The 21,738-nt window shown below is 32.1% G+C and overlaps 3 protein-coding genes and 1 long non-coding RNA gene across 4 annotated transcripts; 3 read left to right on the top strand and 1 right to left on the bottom strand.

Annotated features, from left to right (window-relative positions):
• The first annotated feature begins 1,017 nt into the window (after nucleotides 1-1,017).
• On the top strand, nucleotides 1,018-6,227 carry LOC115443123 (leucine-rich repeats and immunoglobulin-like domains protein 3). Its single transcript, XM_030168391.2, has one exon. It carries the CDS (start codon nucleotides 1,665-1,667, stop codon nucleotides 4,344-4,346), a length of 2,682 nt encoding a protein of 893 aa, XP_030024251.1. The 5' UTR covers nucleotides 1,018-1,664; the 3' UTR covers nucleotides 4,347-6,227.
• A 1,573-nt stretch (nucleotides 6,228-7,800) lies between these two features.
• LOC115443124 (peflin) lies at nucleotides 7,801-11,117 on the top strand (the record flags this gene model as incomplete). Its single annotated transcript, XM_037439791.1, is given in 3 exon segments — nucleotides 7,801-8,035; nucleotides 9,541-9,684; nucleotides 9,785-11,117. Coding segments are annotated over 3 exon segments (603 nt in total), but the record flags the coding sequence as incomplete, so codon positions are not given.
• A 1,022-nt stretch (nucleotides 11,118-12,139) lies between these two features.
• LOC115443122 lies at nucleotides 12,140-13,550 on the bottom strand. Its single transcript, XR_003938585.2, has 3 exons — nucleotides 13,381-13,550; nucleotides 13,056-13,259; nucleotides 12,140-12,619 (listed from the first exon to the last, which is right to left on the bottom strand). It is a non-coding gene; the product is annotated as an uncharacterized LOC115443122 (long non-coding RNA).
• A 1,965-nt stretch (nucleotides 13,551-15,515) lies between these two features.
• LOC115443178 (DNA primase small subunit) lies at nucleotides 15,516-18,540 on the top strand. Its single transcript, XM_030168481.1, has 7 exons — nucleotides 15,516-15,817; nucleotides 15,962-16,218; nucleotides 16,489-16,658; nucleotides 16,761-16,959; nucleotides 17,295-17,505; nucleotides 17,603-17,942; nucleotides 18,460-18,540. Exons 1-7 carry the CDS (start codon nucleotides 15,815-15,817, stop codon nucleotides 18,477-18,479), a joined length of 1,200 nt encoding a protein of 399 aa, XP_030024341.1. The 5' UTR covers nucleotides 15,516-15,814; the 3' UTR covers nucleotides 18,480-18,540.
• Nucleotides 18,541-21,738: the final 3,198 nt, after the last annotated feature.

The following is a 21,738-nucleotide window of genomic DNA, read 5'->3' as shown; positions in this document are numbered from 1 at the left end:
TCATTTTAATGATTTATTTAAATCACAAACATGAAAATCAATGTTTGTGCGTAATAGTGTGTATTTTATAGGTATCGTAGACCACAAATTATAATTACTCCAAAAAAAAAATGTTAAGTAAATTGTAATTTGTTTACTTCAACATAAAATTTTCAAATAGCTATACATTTTTAGTGCTGCCAGCTAAAAAATACACCACTGGGAAAAAAAATCACAAATTTCGTGAATCTTAATCTTTTCAAATATAAGTCAAAAAAAGTGCGAAATCACCTTAAAAATATTAAGCACAATAATTTATTACCAATGCACTGATCCTGCACTCCTATATTTTAGAGCGTTGCGTTGAACATCCCCTAATTTTGAGGAAATGCACTATCTCTCAAAGCTTTTCCGTTAGAGATCTGAGGTAATGCCTTATGGTCGGACTAATGTGGGACCCCAGTGATTTCCCCACAAACACAAAAATATATATATATCTCACCGCTGCCCAAGTTTTTGCGCACTGTACCCTCTACCAATCAGCTTGGTAACAGGCTAGGCTTATATATACGCTACAAGCTATAAGCACGCTATAAAACAGCGTAATACATCCAATGACATTTTACAAATAGACGCGTCATACACTAACAAAATTGCACATAAAAACAGCGGAGTATTTACTATAGTCACAGCCCTAGCGGCTCGCATCGATACGGCCCGAGCGAGCCCGAGTGGTTCCGAATGGGCCCGAGCGTCGGCCGCCCCGTCGCCATGACAGTCGAATAAAATGCATTTATTAGTTTAAAAAATAAGTTAAAGAGTGTATACTTATTACTAACGTATAAAATGAAACGTTTTTTCATTCACAGTTGGAGTATAATGTGTACATCGTCTAAAAACACAGGAAGGCATTTTATTTATAAAAATACAAAAAGTTAGTAAGCCGACTAGTCGCGACAGTGGTTGGAGGTTGACTAAGTGAATGTCGGGCAGTTACCTTACTTTCGTCTTGCCGGTATTGAGCTCGGATAACGTATCTATGTAATAAAAACATCTTAGAATACATCACACACATGCTAAGTTTAGAAATGTAATCTAAATTTTCTCAGAAGAATGGCGTTGATGAGCGTTCTGTTTTCAGATTGGGAATCCATTCCTTTTCGCTCAGGTTCTATTAAAAAGCGCTACTAAGTGGATGGATATTTCGTTTTTATCGGGTTATATTTGTACTATATGGAAGACTTCATTTCTGCGGAAATGGCGTATCGATACTTTTTGATATGTTACTGGATTTAATATAGATTTTGTAAATTGATTCCTAAATTTAAAACTAATTCATTAATATCGAAAAAAATTTAAATGGGAATGTTTTTACGATACCTTCAAATTGTTTTTCCATAAAAATGAGCCGTTGGCTCAAATGACTCATCGCCATAGTTGAATCAATAAAAAATATTGTCCAAACCAAAAGAAAGAATAAAATGGCCGCCGAGTGTATTGCCGTAAATATTATGTCCAATTGTTTTTCTCGTTATCCGTTAGTACATGTGTTAAAATGCAAAGTCTATCAATATTGCGAATAAGTGAAGTGATTTTCACAACGAACTCAGTGTATAAAACATTTCTAGCCAGAATTATGTAAGAACAAAGAATAGAGTCGAGCAAACAGGCAGCTACACAAATGCATGAAAATGGGAGACTCTCATTTGTTATTGTTTATAACGCTAATCATATTGGTATGTTCTTTGCTGAATGCAGAAAATTTTGAGTGCCCATTGAAGTGTGATTGTCTAAAACAATATGTTGACTGTTCCAAAAAGGATTTGGTATCAGTGCCAAAAATTCCTAAGTGGGTGGTACAATTAGATATCAGCCATAATAGATTGAATAATGTTACGAATGCATTTAATGATTTAATAAATTTGAACGTACTGAAACTGGACAAAAACATGTTACACAGCATACCAAACCTGTTACATTTAGAGCAAATACAAGAACTAAATCTGAACAGAAATAACATTAAATCTATAGACACGGGCCACTTCCCTGAGAATAGTTCAATCAGAACCCTAAACTTAAACAGTAATCACATCAAGATCATACAGGAAGGAGCATTAAACAATTTAACAAATCTTGAAGTGCTGAAATTAAATAGGAATGAAATAAAATCTCTTCCAAATCACTTGTTCATGAATCAAATGAATTTAAAAACATTGGAGCTAAATCATAATAAGCTTCACATGATCAATGGCCTGCTTTTTCAGGGCCTATCAAATTTAACTAGTTTAAAACTGCGATTTAACAATATTGACAATATTATGGATGGTGCCTTTTTCGGATTTAAATCTGTAAACTTATTACAATTAGATCATAATAAAATCAAGAACATTTCCAAAGGGTGGATGTACGGACTGGAATCATTAATCACATTATCTTTATCAAACAATTTGATATCTGAAATAGATTTTGGTAGCTGGGAATTATGTGCAAATTTGGAAATGTTGGACTTGTCTCACAATTATTTGATGGCAATAGAAAGTCGTACTTTTCAGCATTTGGTTAAATTACGCACTCTAAACCTTAGTTACAATAACATATCTTCAATATCTCAAGAAGCTTTTGGTTATATGGAGCACCTGGAATCATTGCAGCTAAATAATAACAAGATTTCCTGGACAGTAGAAGACATGTCTGGACCATTTTCAAAATTACAGAATCTTATCACTTTCAGTCTGGCAGCAAATCACATAAAATCAATAAATGCACGAGCTTTTGATGGTCTGTCAAGTCTTGAAGAAATGGATTTAAGAGGAAATAATATTACTTCAATACAACAACATGCCTTTAATTCTATGACAAAGTTGAGAAAACTTCACCTTAACTCATCATCACTTTTATGTGATTGTAATTTGCTATGGATTGTAAAGTGGATAAAAGAGAAAGTGGAGCAGAAGCTTATCACAGCTAACTGTGCCTATCCTGCAGACACAAGAGGGGTCTCAATCACTAAACTTAAAGAAGACAATTGTGGTGATTCTCCAAAACCTAAAGTTGTTGAACATCCTAAAACCCATCTTGCCATTAAAGGGCGTTCTGCCAACTTAGTGTGCTCAGCAACATCAAATCCTTTCAACAATATGACTTTTCTATGGAGAAAAAATAATGGCAATGTAAGCAATCCAACCGTGTTTGAAAATGTCACATTATCTAGCAATGGCCAGCCACGTGCCACATCTGTTTTAGTAATCCCAAATGTAACCCATGCCGATTCTGGTAAATATCAATGTGTTGTGAGCAATAATTTTGGAGTAACATATTCTACAAAGGCAAAACTGAACATTGTCACTTTTCCACGATTTATGAAAACACCAACAAATGTGACTGTAAAAACTGGAGAAACTGTCACTTTAAATTGTGCTGCTAATGGTGACCCACCTCCAGAAATATCTTGGAAAAAGGATGGCGGTAATGACTTTCCTGCTGCTAGAGAAAGAAGAATGAATGTAATGCCAGCTGACCATTTGTTTTTCATAGTGAATGCTAAGACTACAGATATGGGTGTGTATAGTTGTGCAGCTAAAAATCCAGCCGGGACCATAATATCCAATGCTACATTGACAGTATTACAAGAGCCTTCTTTCGTAAGAGTCATGGAAAACAAAGAGGCAACCAGTGGCGACAATGTTGTATTACAATGTATGATATCGGGTTCACCAAAACCTGTTTTAAAATGGCTTAAGGATGGAACACCAGTTACATCAAGTGAACGCCATTACTTTTCTAATGAAGACCAATTATTGATAATATTAGGAGTAGAATCCAATGATGCTGGGAGATATGAATGTGAAATTACCAATGAGTTGGGTACCAAGAAGCATGTGACAGAGTTAAGAGTATTACCACCAGTTGCAATTAGAGTAAATGAAGAAGATATGACTGGTATTATAATAATAACGGTTGTGTGTTGTGCGGTAGGGACTTCTATTATATGGGTGGTGATAATTTATCACACGCGAAGACGTATGGCGAATGCTGTGCGCACTATTCCTGCTGAAACTATGAAAATGACACATATTGTGCATAGTGATAGTGATCCTCCACAAATGTTTTCAGACAATATATCTGAACACTCATCGTGCAAAGATAGTGGGACTGGCGACTCAGCCAAACAAACAAGCTTTGATGGTGTGCCTATAGATAGGATTGAACAAGTACACTATGAGCCTGCTGTGTGCCGCAGTTATTCTCCGGTGCCAGAAGCACACAAACTTCTACCTTCCTCTTTTAAACCTTCTATTCAAGTGTGTGTAAATACATCAGTGACACCTGCTACTTATAGTTTTTCTAGTCACAGTAGTAATGTTTAGATTAAATGAATTTTGTATTGGTGATAGTATATTGTATGTATAATGTTTTGATATCCATTGCATTTTCACTAATTACATTTAAGTTTTTGTACAAATTTATAAAAAATGGCAGCTATATTTGTATGTTGAGTTTATGATTTTAGTTTCCTATGATATCATTTCTAAACAGGCGTTAAATTTATAACAACATTTTATAGTGTTATAAGAATGGTATAAGATGACTTGTCTTTTAAATATTATTGTAATTATTTTTGTTTGTAACATAATACAAATCAGAAGTCAACCAACGAAACCAATCAAATTATTATTTAAGCAATTACATCTGTAGTGAATGACAATAGTGTCTACTTATAATTTTCTATGTACCACCTGTAGTTAGTGAAAAGGCTCTGACTTGGGCATGTACCTATAATGTAAACTTGATTGCTTAGTACAAAATGTAATAAACTTGCCAGTATTGGTTTTGATTTAAAAGACTGAATGTCATCTAAATATAAGTAATTATTAACTTTGTTAATTTTTAATGTTAATTAAGCAGTAATTATACTTCTACACTGGACTCATGTTACTGATAAAATTTACTGTTATTTAAAAGTATATTTAATGTGATTTATCTTGTAGCCTCTATTACTCTGATATGTACATTTCATATTTATATGTACCTAGCCTAGTTATACAGTAACCATAATATTATGTAACTTATTATGAATGACCTAGAAACATCTATTAGTGTATATAGGCATTTAAAAAAAATGTAGTAAGTATCTTGAACAAGTAAGGTGTTTATAAACTCTGGTTTTATGCCTTTTATGATTTTGTAAGATATAATTCTTATATGTATTTTTCAAAAACAGCAATATTTTAGAAGCAAATTAAGCCAACATTATCCTCGTCACGTATTGTTAAATTAGACTGGGTTGACGACATCTGCCATTTCTCTTCTATTGTTGTTAATAAAATATAGAAATTATCGCACCGTCTGGAGTTACGCCTTTGCCGCAGTTTTGCTATTCATATTGAAAGTATTGCCTACCATTCAGCTAAAATGACATTGGCTAAATTGTCAAGCGGCAACGTCAGTCCATTCTAACGTGGCACCAAAAAAATCCTGGATGCCCTCTTAGAAACATTAGGAAGTTCAAATTAAAACAAGTGTAAACTTTGATACTTTTCTCATGATAATTCTCATGAAGCAGATACCTTTTTATTTCGAATAGAGAAATATTGGAAACATAAGTAATATTGGAGCCATGAATAAAATAATTAATTAAAATATTTTTGCAAGGTTGGTGGTGTGTTAAAAACTGGCACAGTGGGAGATTCTCTCCGCGCTGAGCCAAGATTTCTATATCTTCATTTACATATTTTTATTTTTATAGGAGGCATTTCGATCAAATAGGTATTAACTGCTAACCATTGTGTTATTTTCCAATTTATTGTGTTATAAAATTTCGCTTCCGAGTACGAATGAAATTCCGTGTAATTTATTCTTCCAATAATATTGCCCTAGGTAGGTATTATGAAATTAACTATGGCCAAAAATTTACCTACTATTTCTGAGCAAAGGAATCTTAGCTTTTTCTGTGAGACCGCGGCGTAATAAAAGGCCGTAACTGGCAAAAATTCCCGAAGACACCTTTAATGCAAGAATATAAAAAATATTCATAATATAAAATTTACGAAACTTCCCAATGTTTCCAGGAAAAGAGTTTTGTGTATCGACATTTATTGTACCTATGTAGCGAGTGTGTAATGTATAAATAACAAATGTTGTGTGGAATTTTTATATTTCAGTTCATTTATTGATATTTTGTTCCAGAAAAATCGTTTTGAAAATCTTTTTATACTTAAAAAATAATAAAATTAAAGTTTCTCAATGAACACCAAAATTGTTTATTCTACTATTTTTTACTATCCATCTAATTGTAGCATATAACTGTAGTAGTTGCTGAAGATGTTTGGATGTGTGTTTAATAAATACTTAACTTTGCTTTTACGTAAACAGTGTCTCATCAAGAGATAGTACGAATGCAGATTTCAAAAAAATGAATACTGAACAGAACTACTTACGCTGGGAGCTTTATGTTGCAAAACGACTACACGTGGGTGGAGCAACGATCAAAAGCATTACATACTTAAGTACAATATATTGTATATATTGTTTGCTACAACTATCTTATATTATAGCGGTTTGGTTAGGTGTTTTCTTCAATGTCGCTATAACCAAATATAACAGATTTTTTTCTAATATCAATCAAAATTAATAAATCAATCCTTAGAATCAATAAAATTATGTCAGAAATAAAGTGAAATAAATGATTGGACTCAATAAAATGTTAAATATTATTTATATTCACACAAATTTTAACGGAATACAGTATACAAGCTATCCTCCGGATTTGCAATCGCAATAGCAACGGTGGAGAGTGGTGAAGGGTGGGAAAAATTAGTTGTGACGCGTTGTTTCATAATTTCAATTGTACAGTGATTGTTGCCTATAACAATCAACTACTGTCTGGCGGATTATTGTTGAGGATACTGTGTATTTAAAGTTATTTTGAGAGTTTTTTAAAGAGCGTATCATTATGATGATATAAATATCCAAAACAACCTTCGTCATGCATAGCTTTTAGGAATTTTAGATACATGCACCTATAGTTTTAATAGCATAGTACGCTAAAATCGAAATATAATGACAGACAATATTTATACGTAACTACTAAGAATTAGTATCTATAGCTCCGGACGGAGTCCCTTTCGGAAAATTTCACATTTTACTAGTGATGAGAAGTGTAACATGCATATTGAAAGAAGAGTTATAGCAATTAACAAAGACGCACTGTGCCTTACGTGCCATACGAGGTATTTGGTATCTATCACAAGTATGGAAGCCAAAAAAGTAAGGATTTGTACTGTTTTAAATTACCTATCGAGTTTACTTTCTGTATTTTGGAGATTTCAGTTCCGTTTACAATGTTACCATGAAAAATTGAAGTAAAAATGTCGAATCTCAATGTAGCTCAAACGTCGGTAGCTGAATTGTCATTTAATTGGGTGAATCGAAATAGAAATCTTCCTCATTTCTATAACATTAAAAATGTTGCCTGTTATTTTTAATAACTATCACATAAGTCACTTATATGAATTAGATTCACATAAAATACCTTTCTGCTTTTCTTTAAACTAGTGTTTTTTACTATTAATGAATTGTAAAATAAACGCGTAGCGGCAATGCGACATCACACTCTAGTTTAAAAATAAAGATCTACAATGTATTGATGTAGGCGCAAACGCCTAACGTAGTGCACTACAGCAGTATGAAAAAATATTTTAAAAATCTACGCTGCGTTTTGTGTATATATAAAATTGCGGATTCTAAACATTATTATTTAATGTTTAGGCACCGCAGGCAACGCGTAATATTATAATGAATTATAACACATTATAATTTCAGCAAGGATATGGACAACCGGCATATGGCGGTCAAATGCCACAAGGCCAACTTGAAATCGGTCACGGGCCTTATCCTTCGATTGGAGCAGGTGGTACTATAGCACCACAAGTACAACAATGGTTTCGAGCAGTGGATAAAGATCAATCTGGATTTATTACAGCACTTGAACTAAGGACGGCGCTGGTCAACGCCGAAGGGCAACATTTTTCAGAAATGGCGTGTAACTTAATGATCGGTAGGTTGTATGTTTTTTTTTTTTAATAATTGTACTCAGGTACTTCTATCTATAAAACTCAATGACAGTATGGACTTATCAACGGTCCCTACGTAAAGTATCGAATCTCCAAAATTGCATTTTGCAGATGCAATACTTTGCGTAGGGACTGTCGAATGAATATACATCGCTTGTTTAGTGTTTATTACCATGGCGATAAGCACTTCGATCCTTATTGTCTTAAAGAAATGAAGTTCATTTTAATAAGGACCGTTTAAATATCGACAGTCCCTACGCAAATAGTAATAATATTGAATGTGCAAAATTGCATTTTGCAGATTCAATACTATACGTAGGAACCGTCGGTATCACTCGTCAGATGTTAAGCATTACAATCACCCATAAATATAACCAAGAGCAAAAGCACTCTAATATTGAACGTAATACTGGCATGATGCTTTTTAGCGGTAGAAACAGATATTATAGTAGTGACTACTGTCGCTCCCACCACCCTTGCTCGAACCTCTAGAATAACGCTCTGCAACCAATATTGGAAATAGACAACATTTTTGTATCGAAGTACCAGTGGGTATATTTATTGTCATAGTGGTACAAAATAAAAAACATATATTTTGAACCATACATACATAGGTATAAGTTTTAATCCACATAGAGTTTGATTAAATTAATTACAAAAATTGTAGCTAGTGAGATCTCTGTCAGGGTTTTTGAGCTACTAATTTTTAATGTTTGGTGACAAATCAAAGGTAGAAAGTAAAATTAAATCAGAAGTGTGTTTAGGGGTTAAGGAAATACGGTATTTGTTTTTTTAGGTATCAGACAGTTGAAACACTTTTTCACACATATAAGTTGAGCCAAATTTCCTTAAAAATTACAAAGCAATGTCAGATAACGTAGGAAAGTTTTCTTTTGTCGTAGTTTCTAGAACTTTACATAATCATCTATAGAAAATATCTGTGAAATGTGATTTTGGATTTCAATAATTTCTAGGATATTAGCTGGGTATTCCATTACTTCGTCACTAGTTATTGTGAATTGGTTAATAAAAAGCACAATGTTTTTGCGGTCTACTTCAAAATTTGAAACCTATTCTGAAAAGGCTGCATTAAGAATTTGATGTGCGTTTCATGTTTTTTTTAAATCAAGGGATTAACTTTGTAGTTTTTCTTTCATTTCAATTGGCGACTATCAGCGGACTACTCTTGGCGGGCCATATAGTGGTCTGCGGGCCTGTAGTTGGACAGTCTTACACTACACTCTGGCTTTAGACTTAGAAGTCCTGGGTTCGACTTAATTATCGGGTGATCTTACTACTTGAGTTATTCAACAGGATTTCAGAAACACATTAGTTTGGCGAGTTTAGTACTAGAAATTATGCCAATTTAATTCATACAATATGGGTTACATACCTAACTACATTACATGTACATACCCTTGTAGTAGAATAAAAACTGGAATTATAGATGGAATTTAAGTAAACATTTAAAATCATTCGTGTTTTACAGGAATGTTTGACAAAGACCGCTCCGGACATATTAATCTTGAAGAATTCGATAAACTTTATACGTACATTAACCAATGGCTTGCTGTATTCAAAACTTACGACACTGATCAATCTGGAGCTATTGAAGAGGAAGAATTGACCAAAGGTATTTTGACTTTATAATTGAGAACGATTTATTGAATTATTTAACTTAATATACCTACCAACCTACAATCAAATATAATATTATTTCTTTTAATTTTCAGCACTATCACAAATGGGGTTCAGATTTTCGCCTGAATTTATTAGTTTCTTGGCAAAAAGAGGCGATCCAAGGGGAGGAAAGATTTCTGTTGATAATTTTATTGTCATGTGTGTTCAAATACAACGGTTTACCGAAGCATTCAGAGTACGCGATACACAGCAAAATGGCACTGTGACCATTGGATTTGAAGATTTTCTAAATATCGCACTTAGTTGCTCTATTTAAAAGTATGCTGTATACCTGAAAGACTTTAAATTGCCGATAATTACGAAATAAAAGATGCAATTTTTTTCTGTCATCTACCCACCTGCCCTTATAGAATTGCGCTACGTATATGTAAAATAAAATTCGCGTTATATTTCTATCAAATATAATTTTTATATGTTATGTAAGGGTAACCTTTAGCCGTAATGGAACTTGTGTTTATTTAATATAGTCTAGGTTAGATAAAAAGCATTAGATCTAAAAAAAAATAACGCAGGTTTCTATGTAAGAAATTATTTTAAATCTATTGTACTATGTTACAGAATGTTAATCTTCAAAGATTTAAATTCCTATTAAAATTTATATTATTTATGGTGTAAAAAAGTTAACACCTTTGCGGTCAAAATACGATTTTTGAAAAGAATGACGGCACCGATGCCTATCTATGCAAAATGGCCCGGCATTCAAGTGTCACTAGTGATCAAGCGAAATAAAATCTAAAGAAACATTTTCGTTTTTTTCGTGAAAGAAGCAATTTGTTTCATTTAGAATTTTTAACCCTATCCTGGACCTTCTCAATTATCGCCAGCAGTACAGTAGATACCTAGCGCTGCACAGCCATGCCCCATGTATGCTCTTGCATCGACGATACAGCGTAGGCTCGGTTAGTAATATTTTGACATTCAGGGCTAAACGGGCAATCGAACATTGCCTCTTCCTTTTACCCTCCGCCCATCGTAAGGACTACTTCCTTCCTCTACCCTTCCTTTTCAATATCCCTTTTTCCCATCCCCATTCCTTTTCTTGGTCCCTTGAAGTAGTTATCATGCAGAAGAACTTAGCAGCTCTTTATTATCCGACTACGGCAAAGCAAGGGAGGGTAATGATTTTATTACCCTATGTATGTATCCATATTATTATTTTTTTATATTATATATAATATCGTATATGTATCATAATGTTACTTCAATATTAAGTTTAGGACGTTGTACACGGGTCTAATAACTATGTTCAAAATGCAGAATTTTATTACATATAATATTAAGTAGCTTAATTAACATTGGGTGTGATATAATATTATTATTGTGGTAAATAAAAAATGCTAAAATACAACATTACAGCCGGCATAACCAGTTGTTTTATTTTAATGTAGAATACTCGTCCTAGAATACCTATCTACTTAGGTACATTCCGACATTGTTAGCTACCGTAAACCAAAAGCGACCAAACCTATTCATAATACATGTTATGAACAGGAATAGGTACCTCCCTCCTCGAGTTTAATTAGTACCAGCTTGAATAATAGGGTAAATTTGGACCCAAATTAAAAAATAAAATATATTAGTAAGGCGTAAGATAAGAATGGATATAAGATTAATAATTTCAACTGAAAATATAGTTACCTACTTATTAATATCAGTTTGGTTAATTATGTTCATGTGCTAAGTGCTAACCCTTGCCTTTCTTTTTTCTGCGGGAAAAAAACGCGTTATCGCCACCACTACTTGGAGGTTGAGTGGAATGGTTATGTTGGTTTCACCGGTCTTCGGCCCAATGTCGACACCCAGGAGTATAACATCATCCGAGCGAGCATTGGTCCGAGTTCCTGACGGTGGTTTGTTGGGCAAAGACTTAAACAGTGTTTCCAATCATAACAAATTGGAATTAGATTAAACAGTGGTGTGGAAATTACCCATCATTATATTATTTTACCCTATTAATGTCACCGTTACTAACATTAGCATCGAAAATGCAACCTTTATTCTTTATTCAATGTAAGTTATCAATGACTAAAAAATTACTTACCAGTTACCTAATTGTTGCAAATGACAAGCGAGTTCGAAATAAGTTATCCGAAACAACTTTGAACACCTATTGCATGCGACTTATAATTACGTTACAAGATTCATTTCTAATGTAGTGTAACTAGTTATATGTTTGAGTTTATAATACTTAACGTTTCTAAGTTTTTTTCGTTTAAAATAAATTGTGCTGGGTAAAATCATATCTGTCGAGCAAAGTAGCTTCCATTCTTCTTATGTCTACCTACTAGATTTGTCTATAATTTAGATGACTTCATATTGTACTAGAAACAAAAAAAAATGAAAATATAAGTATTTATTTGATAATATTACGTAGGTACCAATTTACATATTTTCATCTTACATTTATTTAATCTTATTTCAGGAATTGTCTAAATAATTTTATAATCAATACGTAGTATGAGACAATTAAATATTTAGAAATTATATGGGTTGTTATCCAACTACTTATTTAGTACTAGAAAATTTATTGTGTTGCAATATAATTCAGCATAATATTCTGGAAGTGAGCAGGTTTATATATAAACTTTATATTACTATAATCTTGTTGTCACACTTATCGATAAAGTATAAGTAACTAAGTAAACTCCGTTAAATATAGATATTCTATAAATTCATATAGAATCTAGAGTCCATTTAGTATTTTTCTACATCTAGGTACTTATATATTATTAATTATTTGTGTTGATACAATAATGTTGTTCTTATGTGTTCTATGTGATGTTTGATTGCATTTACCATGATAAAGAAAATAAAAATTGCTATTAGAATAAGTCCCGTCAAAACAAACCCAATGACCATAAAGCTACCTGAAACACAGAAATAAAAAAACACTGAGAAATGACAATTAGCCATACCTTTACCTACATTAAAAAGTTTATATTACTATTATTGTGAATACCGAAATTTCAAAAGGTGTTACTTAGTTTACGTATTTTTTAGAAGTTAAGTCAAAAATAGCAAAATTGATTTGTATGATGTTTAAAAGAAGAAGCCATAATAATTGTTGAAAAATAAACTTAGATAAACGCACATTGTTATAATTCATATATGGGTTGTTATGATATAAGTACTTATTTCCAATAATCAAGCTATAAGTAATAATTTCGTCAATCCATCTGTGTAACCATAAGATCAGTTGCATACTAATTTACCATTGCATCTTTCATAGTAATGGTTATGAATATGATTACCCACGTCTAAAGATAAATTTAAACATTAATTATTAAATAATGTAATACCTACCTTCTACTATTAATATAATAATTATAAGGCCTAATGTTATTATGATCGCAGCGAAAGAAATGAATAAAATGCCTAATAACATCAGAATCAACAGCGAAGAAAGAACAGTGGTCAAAAGCGGCTGTTGTAGCAAAATTACCACTGTCTCTTGAGATGACTTCAAAAATTTCTTTGTGAACTTGTCCCAAAAACTGAAATATGGACCTGCGAAAAGCCTTCTTGTTAATTATATTAGGTATTTATGTTTCTCGATATCTATAACCTATAGGTAATTATGAACACCAAGATGCCATAAAGTAGACTTATATAAAATCATCTAACTTACTCCATAATAACTTGAGGGCAATTATAAATGATTTAGTTAAATTTAGTTCCATTTCTTTACTATGTCTGTATTTTTGAGTAAGTGTTTTTGAATATTCGCTGTACCTACTTTAAATGTAACGATTCTAGTTTGTAAACAAAAAGACATATAGTTATCTACTTAATACTTATATATTTCGATGTAAAGCGCGCTACAGTATCGCCACAGCTCTATACAGCCTACTAATGATATTTATGTGACTACTGACTGTCGGCATAACTGCTACGAACTAAGAATGTAATTTCGGAAAAGATAAAAAGAAGGAACCCTTCCTGGCAAGATGGGAGGAAAAGAAAAGGTGACCTAAAATATTTGTAATTTAGGCCTCAGTCTGTAAGAAAGTACTGTACCCTACTGTCCATATATTTATTCGATATGTATATGTATCACTGTAGGTATATTGTTAAACTCTGCTTCAGGTAAATGTGGCAGACCCCAATAAGACAGTGAGTTTGAGTGAGTCGTTCGACGTATATAAAAATACGAACAAATAATTAACAAAATATAAAAGTGTATTTGAAGATTTGAATAATACAAAAGATACCTACGAATATAAATTTCCTAGCAGGCATATAGATCAAGTTCGGACTATTCGCAGTTATTTTTAGCAAACTAAAAAACAAAACTCCGATTTTACCACCTAATTTCAATTACGAAAGCGAAATATACGAATTATTTATAATATATTTCGGTTTCAAAATTGTATTAGGTTTAGGAGTTAGTTTTTGCGCTCATTGCCTTCAAAACCTCAATTCAAAACTCTCCATAATAACAACTGATATAGATCTTAAAAAACTAATATCCAGAGCTGTAAAATAATAAAAGTTTATTCAGCCTAATTCTCCCTTACGTCTTAGGGGGTGGACACTTAGAACATTTTGTGTAATGATGAATGATTATATATCTTAATGCCGTAACATAGAGTTTAGTTTTGGTTGACAAAAGGACGTCTCATTGTTACATCTCGTACCAACATAATAAACCAAAAAAATTAGAAAGTATGTTGGCTACCGTGATAGTTGATAATTTGCCGCCATTATTGACGGTAGATTTGTCATTGTTGGAGTTTATTTGCAAAAATTTGTATAATTGGGATTTTGTTCAATAATAAGCTAAGTTTTATGCCGAATACGTTGAGTTGAGCCTGCTTCTCCGTTTCGTGTATATTTCTTCTTGAAGGAAGGAGGTTTGTCTAGTGTGTGTTACGAGATTTGGACTTTTATTATTCCGAGATATTGACTCTAATTCTTTCACATTTGTGTAGTTTATTTATTTTGTGTGCGAGAATGGGGAAAAGAATTAATGTGTATAAAAATGTGAGTTTTGTGGCATACAAAAGCACTCAAAGTTAAACATAATTATGGCTAAATTTCCATTTGATCCACACCGGTAAGAGAAAATAGATATTGTGATTTAAAACATTACATAAAAGTGATATATATTTAATTCAAATTTACAAACTCAGGTAGTCGTTGAAGAGAATATTCTAGATTATGGAGTTTCAATTCTATGCTTATTAACCTAATCAAAAAAGGCACGTGCGACATCTATGAATTTGCTCTTGCAATGATTGTATCATAGTAATTGTTGATTGGATGGAAAAAGATCATATCTGTAAGCTATCAAATTTTTCAATTTCCATATAAAATTGGAAATAAATAACGGAAAATTGGAGTGTAATGAATTTTTGAGTAGGAGACCTAAACATAATACAATTTATACATAAGAAATTTACGTGATAATATTGTGTATTTTCTAATTAAATAAAGAGAATTATAAAAAATTGTGGACGTTTTATTTTTAATATTCCAAATTCAATCATAATTTATACCAGTGTAAGATTTATGGTCAGGAATTTTTATCGATATAAAGCTATCGGTACAAAATTATCGATAATATCAATTGAATAAGGAACGTCCCTAGAGACGAGCAGATTTATAGTAAGTTGGCAGCCTTGCGTGTCATTTTTTCTGCGTAATGTTGGTACAAAATATAACTTTACTGGGCTCATGTATGTGTGCGTGAGCTCAAATTCAATGTACTAAGTGCCGCCTCTTCTTACGTAGTATATTACTTACTCTATGATTCTCCCCGCTTCACCGTTTTATTTCACACTTTTATTACTTACTCTCACTTACTCTTAATAATAATATTTTTTAGGAGATGTTTATATGTGAGTTATATGGCAAAAAATATGTTGTACATAATGGTATACAAAATGGCACTTAGCCATAATAGGAAAAAAGGCGAATCTCTGGATTCCCGCCAAAACTTGTGATTTGTAATATGTCAAATAATTGTGTATCGAGCACAAGTTAATTTGTCTTATTTGTTTTAAAAGTGATGTCCTAATACTTTGTAAGTGAATAAAAAAACAATTACATTTAGTTCCAATATGGTGAGTACATTTCAAAATTTATTATTATGACAATACTTTGTGAGTTATGAAAACAAAAGAATATAACTGACATGATACAACGTATTATCCAGAATCATAACAAATTAATTTGAGACCTAAGTTGCTGTTTACATGGTTTTACAGGTGGGACAACATGATGAAAATTTACTTTCGGATATGCTACCGATTTACTACACCAGGCTTTTCCCTCAGAACATATTCTGCAGATGGTTGACCTGTGGTAGCTATCCACATCCTGTTTCCAATAGGGAATTATCATTCACACTAGCTGACGATGTGTATATACGATATTTATCAATCAATAACCAGAAAGACTTTCAAACATTGCTACAGAAAAAAATTCCCCATAAACTTGATATTGGTGGTGTCTACAATACTAAGTAAGTTTGTTTTGTATGTAGTCTACAGTAAGGCACATGGATTTTGGTTCAGAAAACAATTGAGTTGATGGAAATTGTTGAGTAAAATTGAAATATTCCTATCTCAAAACTAGTATTTTTACATAGCAAAGAATAACTTTTACATTGATGACATTATGTTAAAAAAAAAGTTTTGAATTTTTTTTTTATTTGAGTCACTTTATAAAGTTCAAGCCTGACTTGCATTTAATTGATTATTATTACTTTGAAATAATAATATATATTTTGTAGACCTTCCATTGCTCGTCACGACTCAGTGGTACTGGCTAGAGAGCTAGTATTTGACATAGATCTTACAGACTATGATGAGATAAGAACATGTTGTCAAGAAGCAAAAGTGTGTGAGAAATGTTGGAAGTTTATGGTAATTGCCTGTGAAATTATTGATAAAGCTTTAAGAGGTAATCATTTATAATATACTGTATAGCAATATCTAGACTGGTTACATAAAAAGAAAAGTCAGTCAGAAAATTTTACATAAAGTATGTTTCAAAATATTCCAGATGATTTTGGTTTTCAAAACATTTTATGGGTGTTTTCTGGAAGACGAGGTATTCACTGCTGGGTATCAGATTATGAAGCTAGGACACTGGACAGCCCAGGAAGGGGGGCCATAGCTGATTACATGTGTTTAATAATGGGTGGTGATAACCAGAACAAGAAAGTTAATCTTGGAAGTGACAATATCCATACAAGTATAAGGTAAATATCATTTCTTATGATGAAAATATGGCATAGTATTATTTAATAATTTAAGAGCCTTTTATTGTCACTGATTTGACTATAATGACAGAATAAAATACTATTATGGGCTATAGGCTGGCAGTTCATGGTTACATTCCCAAGTCAATATCAAAAAACATTTTGCTTGTACAATCCAATCCCAGTGTTAACTTGAGTGTTTTCCATCTTTCTTCTTGGAATTCTATATCCATATCAGAGCGAGATATGATTAATTTCACAACAATCTATGGTAAAACGTATCTAAGCGTCCATTCACAAATGGAATTGCTTCGTCATAATATTTTTGCTTTCAGACGAGCTTTAAACATCATAGATCAATATTTTGAACAATTACTAGAAGAACAAGGATTTATCTCAACAGCTGACAGACTCCAAACATTTTTGAAAATTATGCCAGATGAAAATTTAAAGTCACAAACTGAAAAAGTACTGGCTAAAATGTCAGAAGCATCTTTAGACAGGTGGAAAGCTTTTTTGAATATCTATAATAATTATTATAGAGAGGTAGGTATAATTATAAACAATAACATTACAAAAATATAATTTCTGAACACTTATTGTAAATTTATTAAACCATGTTAATTGATTTTGATGTTTTTAGAATAGTAATTCATCAAGAAAAATAAAATATCTTATTGAAGAAATCAAGATTCAGTACTGCTATCCACGATTGGACGTAAATGTAACTAAAGGATTTAATCACTTGTTAAAATCACCATTTAGTATACATCCAAAAACAGGCAAAGTGTGTGTGGTTTTTAAACCAGGTAATGCAAAGAATATGAAACTTGATGAAGTACCAACTATATACAGCTTACTTGATGATAGTTCACCAGATAATGCTCAGCATCAAGTCAATATGCGAGTTGCTGTCAAAAATTTTCAAGAAGTAGTATTTTCTTTGGAAAAAACAGAAGCTATGAGAAGAAGAAATGATGCAAGTGAGTGTTATATATGATCTTACTACTAAAAAATATGTAATTTTAAGCCCGCCTTTTCCAAATTAACACCCATTCTTCATAATGAAGATAAATAAAGATGACAAAATCCTTAATTTCTTTACATGCTTCTATGGCAGGGGTGGCCAACCGGTCGATCGCGACAAGTCCAGTCGATCGTGGCAAAGCAAAAATATAAATACGTAGAGCAGACCGCGCAACATACCTATTCACTAACTGCTGCACGCATCGTCTTGTATCATTTTTTAATCAAAATATTAATAAATTATGTACTAAACTATGTTGTTTCATTTGAGATTTCAAGATGTATGTAGCTTGGTAGATCGCACAGAGTATCATCAGTGAAAAGTAGATCTTGGGGCTTACCAAGTTGGCCACCCCTGTTCTATGGGATAGTGAAACAATTATTGTGAATCAATAGGCTTTCACATAATATGCTAGGTTTACAGTAGCTCACTTTTATATGTTTGTTTAATAATAGTTTTATTATTGGTTTCAGATACGTCCCTGGATTTTTAATAGCATCAAAAATATTATGTAAAAATTATTTTCTTAATTTAAAATACATGGTTTAATTCTAGATGTTTTATTTATAAGCTAACATTAATTTTAATAAAGTATGTATTTATGTTATTTTAAAGTATTATAATTGCCGGCAAACACCTTGTGCCAGTTGGTGGGCAATTTTTTGGAAGTAGATAAGTGTATGGTAAGCGAGACAAGGTTCAAATTCCAAGGGCGCACACCTCTGACTTTTGTATACTTATGTGTGTATTCTTTGTGAATTATCACTTGCTTTAATGGTGAAGAAAAACATCGTGAGGAAACCTGCATACCTGAGAAGTGTAATGCCAATTGAAGTGCTATTATTTTTATAAATGCAATTCCTACTCGAGTATCTATGTAAGCAGCAATATAGTGCGAGTTGTGGACCGAAACACGATTAGTGCAGGTGGTATTTTATATACCCCTGCGCTCGCCATCTTAAAACATGAGATGAGTCTTATTATGTCCAGTAGTTACACTGGCTACAAAGTCCGTCAAACCGGAACACAACCGTGGCTACATACTGCTGCTTGGAGGCAGAAATAGACATTTCGTTGGTACCTACTGGATGGTGGACTCTCGCATAGGAGAGACCTACCACCAGTTATGTTTTGCACTCCTGGTTTGTTTAGTCGTATGCGCTTTCTTTTACTTGTATTAGAAATTTAACAGTGTTTGGACACTGTTGCTTGAAGCAGTTTCTACTGTTACAAAACGTGATGGTTGGGGAACATCACCCTCAGGGTCTGGAGGCTTGTGCATCCCAACTCCCAAACTAAATTATAATAAACTTACCAATAGTTGAGTTTCTATATGCACTAGACTACAATTAAATAAATAATGAAAAGAATATATAATTTACAACTTATCTGACAAAATTTCCAAACAAAAATAATTATTTTCAATTTAAGATAAATAAAGACTCCCTCCAAATTCGAAGATTTCCCGCGCTTTTTTCTTTATAGATATTGATGTAAGGAAAACCTTTATGTATCAAAAATGTCCGTCGAAAAGTGTCAGATTATAGCGGCGCCACAATAGCAAGTGTAGAAAACAACAAAAAAAGGCTTCTGTTACTGTCTGAATATAATTTTTTATTTTACAAGACCTAGAGTAAACTCATATGAACATATTTATGAAATCTAATAATCTCCCTTACCAATTGTATTTTTCAAATAATGAGTGGATGTTTCGGAAGGGAAACGAATCTTTTTAGTTATTTAATTGATTCATTCAATCTAAAATCTCAGCTCACTAGATCCTCTCGAAGATTTTGTTCGAATAAATCATCTAGCGTGTTTATAGACTCTAATATTTTATTCTAAATAATGAAATATGTAATTTCTTCCTACTAAACCGCAAAATATAAAATAAAATTTAAAAAATGCAACCACATACTGCATTAGCATCCAGAATCTTGAGGAACATATTATCTTAATATTATTGATTAACTAATTGTAAATTGACTTACAAAAAAAAATTACATCTCTATCTGTTTAGGACTACCTCCAAAAATTCAGATGGTTGCCAGTTTCGTAACTTCATTGTATTATATTTTTTGCTGAGATTTTTTGCCACTTTCCACTAAGTTACTTTAAAACAATAAATATTTAATATTTGATTGGTTTATGTTGTTTAATAATACAAAAAATAAGTAAAAGTATTTAAAATTAAAGCATTTAATCATAATATTAAGACAAAACATATCGATTAGTCGCACGGCATGAATCGATTTTGCATAGTATATGTTGTATGATTGTATCGCGTATCTCTAGTCACTAGTCAGATGTGGAGTGGGGAAAAAAAAAATTAAAATATCCCAAAGATATTGTTTTTTGTAAAGTACAATAGTCATGAAAATAGTGGGATAATGCTAAAGAAAGGATTGTAAAGCATGTGTGTCCAGTATTTCTTTTTAAACGTAAGACTATTTATTTGTCACAATAAAACGGATCGCATGAGGCCTGGATTTTTGGCAGCAAGGTCATAGTTGTTGAAGTGATGATGTAAATGATGTCTGTAAGTATTATTTATGATGTTAATAATTATCTTAGTTTTTTAATTATAACTATTTTTCATCACTTGTCAAATATACATTCTTATATCAACACTGTGCTACAAGATGGGGGTTGGATATATTTGGGGGTTGTGCCAATGTATTGAGTAATCGCTAATCAGAGACTGTCATTCATAAAAAGATCACTTAGAATTTTAACTATATCATTATTTGACTTTGTGCATTAATTATCTTTGTAATTAAGTATGGCTTTGTGATAACAACTTACTAAAACGATATCGAAGACGTCAATATTATTAAAGCAGACTCAAAGTTCATTTTTGAATACTACTGTATCATCATAATATAGTAGCAGTACGAGATGACTGATGATGATGACTTAGACGGTGTCTCCAGCAAAACGGCGCGGTAACCGTATTTTTAGAAATTTATAATACATACTGTTTAATTTCATAATGAAAATGCCACTAAAATTATTGATTCCATCTCCTCCTGAAGTACACATTTTTTAAATTGGTGACCATCACTATTATATAGAGAATTTAATAAGAAACATTTGTAGTTAACATTTTCAAACAGAAAATTGATTTGTTTATGAAATAATTATTAAATCTTTGTATATTCCCGTCATTGTCATCCGTCTTGTGTGCCATAAATGCTCAAAACCATTTTCTCAGGGGAGGTCTTTAAAAGAAAACACCCTTCTCTTTCAGTAGCATAATAGAGACAATGTTTATTTTATATTTTTTACTATATTTATTAGAGATACCATTAGAACACACACAGTACTTTTTTTGATGTAAAGGTATTTAATAAAAGAGTATATGATTACCTTTTGAAGGTATCTACAACTCTTAAATACAGAGCACTCTATCAAACTCCTAAATTACAAAGCATTATATTGACAGTACATCAGGGTCATCACATTGTGCCTTCTAATGGCTTATATCCTTTAAGCTGGACACAACTGTACTTGTAACTTTGCTGTTTTCACCTGAAACAAAGAAAGTGATAGTCCTACTCGAGAGAGACTGCAAGATAAGAGAAACCCACTAAAAATGATATCTACAAAATAACTGATGTATGTTTATAAATACTTCGCCTGTATGTTTATAATTACTTAAATAATTTTATAATATTACCTAAATTATCATAATTTATGTCACTTGTGTTACCGCCTACACAAGGCCCGTTCTTAGTATTAAAGTCCTATTG

Source organism: Manduca sexta, chromosome 17 (genome assembly GCF_014839805.1).
Source record: "Manduca sexta isolate Smith_Timp_Sample1 chromosome 17, JHU_Msex_v1.0, whole genome shotgun sequence".
Classification (NCBI taxonomy): Eukaryota; Metazoa; Arthropoda; class Insecta; order Lepidoptera; family Sphingidae; genus Manduca; species Manduca sexta.
The sequence above is the reverse complement of the archived record's forward strand: the minus strand, read 5'-3'. Positions and strand labels throughout refer to the sequence as shown.

Bases quoted from the DNA above. Each gene is read 5' to 3' on its own strand.
- LOC115443178 (XM_030168481.1), top strand. The intron at 16,659-16,760 runs GTAATCATTTAT...AAAATATTCCAG, and splicing joins TATTGATAAAGCTTTAAGAG to ATGATTTTGGTTTTCAAAAC. The intron at 17,506-17,602 runs GTAGGTATAATT...TGATGTTTTTAG, and splicing joins ATAATAATTATTATAGAGAG to AATAGTAATTCATCAAGAAA.
- LOC115443123 (XM_030168391.2), top strand. From the start codon at position 1,665: ATGAAAATGGGAGACTCTCATTTGTTATTGTTTATAACGCTAATCATA.